This window comes from Crocuta crocuta, unplaced genomic scaffold (assembly GCF_008692635.1).
Source record: "Crocuta crocuta isolate KB4526 unplaced genomic scaffold, BGI_CrCroc_1.0 scaffold528, whole genome shotgun sequence".
NCBI lineage: Eukaryota > Metazoa > Chordata > Mammalia > Carnivora > Hyaenidae > Crocuta > Crocuta crocuta.
Genome location: NW_027530010.1, coordinates 2,401,776 through 2,407,856, shown reverse-complemented (window position 1 = coordinate 2,407,856; position 6,081 = coordinate 2,401,776). Strand labels below are relative to the sequence as shown.

Below are 6,081 nucleotides of genomic sequence, written 5' to 3'. Positions count from 1 at the left end.
CCTCAGACCAAAGGCTGCATGCAGACCCTGGTGCCCTTCGGGGAGCGCAGAACGAGCTGGAGAGCCCTGGCCCGCCCACACAGAGGGGCCAAGGTCACCCCTAGCAGAACCGGAAAACCCTTCAGCCATTTCTGGCTGCGTGACATGAACAGACTCAGGCCAAACGTTCCCAGTAGTTCTGGAACAGTTTTCAGACAATCTCAAGGGGAAACATACAGCAACAGAGCTTGTTAGTGACCTGAGGTCTCCCCCAGGGAGGCCAGCCCACCTCGCAGGGACCAGAGGTGCTGCTGCTGCCCAGTGGCTCCAGGAGGAAGGGGGAGGGGCTAGGTGGAGGAAGCCACCGTCTCCTCCTCTCTGGGCTTGGCCTTACTGATGGGGTCCCTCGGCAGCATCAGCTCCTGGATCATGGCATACGCAGGACATTGTGGGGAGAAGCAGTTTTTCTAAAGAGTAAAAGGAAGGGGACAGTGGACAGAAGGGATGCAGGTCAGTCCTCTGGGGGGAGCAGGCCTCCGCAGGCGGGTTGGGGGCTGGAGGACACAGACTGAGGTGCTCGTGGTAAACAGCATCAAGGAGCCCCCAGATGTGCTTGGAACCAGGGGACTCACCGCCAGGGACAGCCACAGCAGCCCCACCGGGCCCTTGGACAGGCTCTTGGACTTGGAGAACTGGGCCTGGTGCTGCACGGAGGCCAGGAAGCCCTCCAGCCCCACCTCTGTGATGCGGTTTCCNAACCTCTCCCCTCCACCTCTTCCCCCACTCTCCTCCTCCTCCCCCTCCCCGCCTCCATTCTCCCACCCGGTTCCCTGCCTGCACCCCACCTGCCAGGCCCAGGGCCCGACCTCCCACCCCAAACCCTGCGCAGGAGGGGCTCTGCCCTCATGATGCCCAACCACGGAGAACTGTGTTCTGCACCCCGGAGTCCGGGCTGGGGGGCACCCCCAGGGCAGCACAGGGCCCAGGAGGCCTCACGGCAGAAGGACGGGGGTGCTCAGCAGACATACGGAGGAGGTTGAGGTGCAAAAGGACCTTGTTCCCAGGCAGAAACACCTTCCCATCTCGGTGCTCCGCGGGCTCCAGGAGAGGGTTGACCATCTCCGTAGCTTCAGCAACCACCTGCTAAAGCGGAGGGAGGGAACTGCCACCGGCCGCCCGCTCTGGAGACCAGCTGCGGCCCAGGCTTTGTCCTGACTGCCCCAACCCCAGAAGCAACCAGAAGGGGCAGTGGGGAAGGGATGGGCAAGCCCTGCGAAGGGAAGCTGGGCGAGGAGGCTCCCCAGGCCCCTCTCCGGAGCCGGCGGCCCCTGTGCTGAAGCGTGCAGGGCATGTGATCGTTACCCAGCAAAGTGGAGGAGAAAGGTGTTCCAGGCCAAGAAAATGGCTAGAGCCAAGGCAGGAAGCGCTGGGGCTTTTCCTAACCAAGCAGCCAGTGCAAGGAGGGCCCAGCCCCGGCGCTGGAGAGAGAGGACAACCCCCCAGGCCTCGGGCAGAGGCAAACTGGGAAGAAAGGGGTCCCTACCCCACCGCCCCGGGGGGCCCAGTTGGAGAAGCCTGCCTTTGACTCTTGATCTCAGGGTCCTGAGTTTGAGCTGCACGTTGGGCACAGAGGTTACTTAATAAAACAAAAGAATGTTTAAAGGCAGCCCAGCCCCCTTCCACCTGGCCTTCCTCAGTGGTAGAATCTTGTGCCAGAGAAAACTCCCGAAAGAGGAGAGGCCCCTCCCTGCCTAGGGCAGAGGTCTGATGATGGGGACAGAAGGCGGGACAGAGACAGACCCTCAGGCAGCTGGAGGGCTGGGGCTGGTGGGTGCACTGGAGTCAGCAGCCCAGAAGGTTCCAAAGTAAGGTGAAAACCTTCCCAAGTTGAAGGAGAAAAGGGAGGCCCCAGCAGCACAAGAAAAAGGGTCTCAAGGAGCCGAGCACAGGGTGGGGCGGCACCACGACCCTAGACAGCCCTGCCTTCCTGGGAGCCCAGGGCTGGCGGGAAGGGGCGGGGCGGCCACAGGGGAAGGGAGAGGGGCCTCCTCCAGCCGGGGGAGCACTGAGCTCCAACCCCCAGAGCCTGGTTGGGGACAGGGCGGCAGAGAGAGACAACAGAGACCAGGGGGCGGGCTGCCACCCCCCCCCACGCCCACCTCTTCTCCCCTACCTCGGACTCCAGCAGGAGGCTGCGCTTCTCTTTGTTCCCAGTCTTGGGCCCTTTCCCCTTGCTTGGTTTCTGCTCTGGGATGGTGACCTCTGCAGGGGGAGAGGAGCCAGAATGCACAGCGCCCACTCTGGAGACCACCCAGGGGCCCCGGAGAGAGCGGGCCGGGTGAGGAGGGACTCCTCAAATCAGGAATTGGGAGCAGCCTGCCCCGGCCAGGAGTGCGGGTACTTGTCTCAGAGCAGTGCCGTGGGGTCCCGTCGTGGTAAACAACGTGGGGAGTGCAGCGGGTCAGGACGGGGACCCCGTGGGCTTTTGGAACCATCTCGGCAAGAGAAGGAAAGGAGGCCCAGAGAGTGACCTCACCAGAAGGTGGAGGCGGAGGATGGGCCTCCCTAAGCCGCGCCCTCCCCCCCCCCACCCGTCCCCTGCACGGAGGGGTGTGCAGATGGGCACCAGCACTTACTCCCCTTGCCTGACTTTGCAGGGTCTTCTTTCTTGGGGGTTCCTTGTGTAGGTGACTGCCCTGACCCTGACTTCTCCTCCTTCCTCACCGATTCCTGGGCAGCCGGTGAGGACAAAGATGAAGTTACGCCTCCCTGGGTGGAGCGGGTCTGGGAAGGGCCCAGGCAGGACCTTCCGGGCCTCCACCCTCCAGCCCCGTCCCTCTGCACACGCAGGACACCTACCCCGGACTTCTCCTTCTTCTTGCTCAGGCCTTTCAGGGTCTTCGACGTCTGAGTCTTGTCGGGCTTTTCCGTCAGTGCAGCACTGCTGACCCCTATCAGCGGATTCCTCTCCCGGTCAGCTTTGGACTCCCCGTGTCGGGAGGAGGAAGGCTGTGCTCACAACGGGGAGGGTGAGGGGAGAAGCAGCTGCACTCCTTCCTCAAGGAGGGGTGAGGGGAAACGGCTGTGCCTGGCTGTCCCCACCCCATCTCCCGCCTAAAAGCCGGAACCGCATTTGGGAATCCTGGGGTGGGGGGTGCTATGGGAGGAAATGGGGAGGGACCTGGGGCGGACTGGGCTGGGGGCTCGGATTCTCGTGTTGGGAGAGAAAACAGTGGGAGCCTTTCGATGAACTAAGCGTCGGCCCTGCTCCACGCGCACCGCCGCACTGTCCGGTGCGACCCCGCGACAGTCCTCCAGAGCACGCAGGCCGCGGTTAGGGAACGCGCCCCAGGTCCCGGGCCGTGGCCGGCTGCTCGGGGCTGTAACTAGTCCTTTCTCTCGCCCCACAGGAGACGCTCCGCAGGGAGCCCCGGGCGCCTAGTGAGAGGAGGCTTGGGGGGTGGGGGCGCGCAGGGGCGCTGGGGACTCACCGATCGCGAGCGCTCCTGCGTCCCTTTCTCCAGCAGGAGGCGGCGGCGCTCCACCACCTCGGTGTGCGTCAGCTCGAAGGGACGCAGGACCTGGGGCGAGCCGCCCGCGGTCAGACCCCAGCCTGGAGGACCCGGCACCCTGCGCCACCGCCGCCACACCCACCTCCGCCAGCTTCAGGGCGCCCTGGTCCTGGATGCGGTTGTGCGCCAGTGACAGCCAGAGCAGGGCGCGGTTCAGCCGGAGGCCCTGGGGCGGGGGGCGCGCGGGAGCCGGAGGCCAGCCCTGCCGCCTCCCGTCCCCGCTCCCGGCCCCCCACTCCCTGGGTCCCGGCCCGCTGTCCCTGCCCAGCACGCACGTCTGCGATGTAGCCAGCACCCGCGTCCCCGATGTGGTTGAAGCCCAGGTTGAGCGAAACCAGGGTCCGGTTGCAGCTGTGCAGCGTGGACAGAGCGCGGCCCAGCAGCTGCGCCCCCTGGTCGTCGATGTTGTTGTTGCGCAGAGACAAGTGCGTGATCCTGCGCTCCGAGGGGGAGGGGAGAGCGGGCCCCCGGGNGTAAGGAGGGGCAACGCCCGAGGGCAGAGGGGCAGGAGGGCGTCGGTGGGGTCGCTAGAGGGCAGGGCAGGGCGGACCAGGGCTGCCCCGGACCGGGAACAGCGGGGAAAGGGGGTGGGGAAAAGCAGTCTCACATGCTGTCCACGGCCATGAGCTTGTGATAGGACTGTTCCGGCAGCGGGTTGCCCTCCAGAGACAGCCTCCTGGGGACGGGAGGGGGGGGAGGGGGGGTAAGGTCTGAGAACCTGGAGGCACCGCCGAGGCCAGAGGAGGGAGGGGTCAGACCTGTGGGTCTCTGGGGGACAGCCTGGAAACCCCAAGGAAGGTCTCCCGGGTAGGCGAGTATGTGGGACCGTTCTGCAGACTGGGAGTCCACAAGTGTGGGGGCGCCTGGGCAGCGACAGACCCTCCCTCTCATCTCGGCTCAGGTCTTGATCTCTCAGTTGGGGAGCTGGGGCCCTGCATCAGGCTCTGCGCTGATGGTGTGGAGCCTCCCTGGGATTCGGTCTCTCCTTCTCTCTGCCCCTCCCCCACTTGTCCATGCGCATGTGCTCTCTCTCTCTCAAAATAAATACTATTTTGTTTTTAAATAAAAATCCACAAGTGTACCATGTGAATGGGGGCCCTCGCCAGCGCTAGTGACCGGGTGGTGAGATGGCCTGTGAGAGGATTTCGGGATCCCCCTGACAGCCACGCCTGGTGTAGTCCCGCCCCGCCCCCAAGGTGGCTGGACCCAGTGACTCCCTTCCTACTGAATGGAATATGGCACAAGGAATGAGATGTCACTTCTATGTCACGAGGGGACTGTGGCCTTGCGTCTGGGAGCTCGCTGGGGTCCCTGCCTGCAGTGGGGACATCCAGACCTGCAGCCCCAGCCGCCAGCTTCCTGCGGGCCACCAGACACACACGCTCCCCCCCCCACCCCGGGGCTGGGGGCACCCCGCTCGCCCGCACGGGCACCAGGTCTATCTCACAGGAACTGGAAACCAATAAACGCTGGTTGCTGTAAGTCACCTGGTGGAAGGTAGCGTGTTCCGCAGGTCACAGGTNACACCCCCCCAAAGCATGGCTTTGCTGGGAGAACCCAGGCCCTTTGCCAAGTCACAACACACATGGAACTAACGGCTAGAAATTTCTCTACTTCAAAGTTTTGTCCCACGGCTATTATGACAGGAGATTCATTACCTTTCTGGTTGGTTCATCTTCACCTGAACTTCATTACATTCATTTTAAATTATTTGCCCATGTGGATCTGACTTACTTTTGTATCTTAAAATGAATTCCATAGTTTAGTTTCTCCTGCCTACTTGGTTTCTAGTTCTCATGATGGAAACAAATTCTGTTTCCTGGGCTGAGGAAGACACAGCCCTGCCCTTCGGGAATGTCCGTATCCAACCCCCCCCCTCCAAGCCAGCGCAACGCTGAGGGGGTTTTCTGTGAAGCAGGATAAACCCAGGGTGCTGGAGAAGCCTCGAGAAGGAGCAGCCAAATCAGCTCCTGGACCACACCTGCAGCCACACCGCCTCCCACCTGGCTCTGCCCCCTCCTCTTCCTCCTCCACAGCTCAGCTCAGCACCACCTCCTCCAGGCAGCCATCCTGTCTCCCCGGCCTGCCCCCAGGAAATGGGGTGGCACTCCTCTGCCCCCACTCCCTGCCCCAGGAACCGCCACAGTGCAGGCTGTGTCCTAACCCTTCTCCCTCCCTCCCTGATCCTGGGCAAGAGCCAGCCCGGGTCCACCCCGGGCCCTCCCCACTTGCCCTGGGCTCTCTGACCTGAGCGTGGATGCGCAGAGAGGCAGCAGGGCGATGAAGGTGCTCAGGGTCTTATCCGTCAGCCCCACCTTCCACAAGCTGGACTTGGGAGGTGCGGAAACCCAGCTGGAGCCTCACCCCTTCNGCCGGGTGCCGCAGCCTCCCACCGGCCTGGGTTCTTTCCCCCCAAGCCCCGCCCACCCGCGGGCCCTCACTTGATGGCCTGCAGCTGGCTGAGGGGGGGCAGACATTTAGAGAAGATGCCCAAGATCCGCTCCTCCACCCCCCAGCCTGTGGCAGCAAG

The 6,081-nt window shown here is 63.6% G+C and overlaps 1 protein-coding gene across 1 annotated transcript in view; it reads right to left on the bottom strand.

Annotated features, from left to right (window-relative positions):
* Positions 1-172: 172 nt before the first annotated feature.
* Positions 173-6,081, bottom strand: part of LRRC71 (leucine rich repeat containing 71) — a 9,912-nt gene continuing 4,003 nt past the window's right edge. Inside the window, exons 4-15 of the mRNA XM_077764205.1 lie at positions 5,993-6,068; positions 5,799-5,876; positions 4,159-4,227; positions 3,827-3,986; positions 3,634-3,717; positions 3,471-3,560; positions 2,839-2,988; positions 2,616-2,709; positions 2,153-2,241; positions 1,008-1,119; positions 612-733; positions 173-446 (exon numbers count right to left, since the gene is read on the bottom strand). Coding sequence (XP_077620331.1) covers positions 327-446; positions 612-733; positions 1,008-1,119; positions 2,153-2,241; positions 2,616-2,709; positions 2,839-2,988; positions 3,471-3,560; positions 3,634-3,717; positions 3,827-3,986; positions 4,159-4,227; positions 5,799-5,876; positions 5,993-6,068 — 1,244 coding nt within the window. The 3' untranslated portion in view covers positions 173-326. The remainder of the gene's footprint in view (positions 447-611; positions 734-1,007; positions 1,120-2,152; positions 2,242-2,615; positions 2,710-2,838; positions 2,989-3,470; positions 3,561-3,633; positions 3,718-3,826; positions 3,987-4,158; positions 4,228-5,798; positions 5,877-5,992; positions 6,069-6,081) is intronic.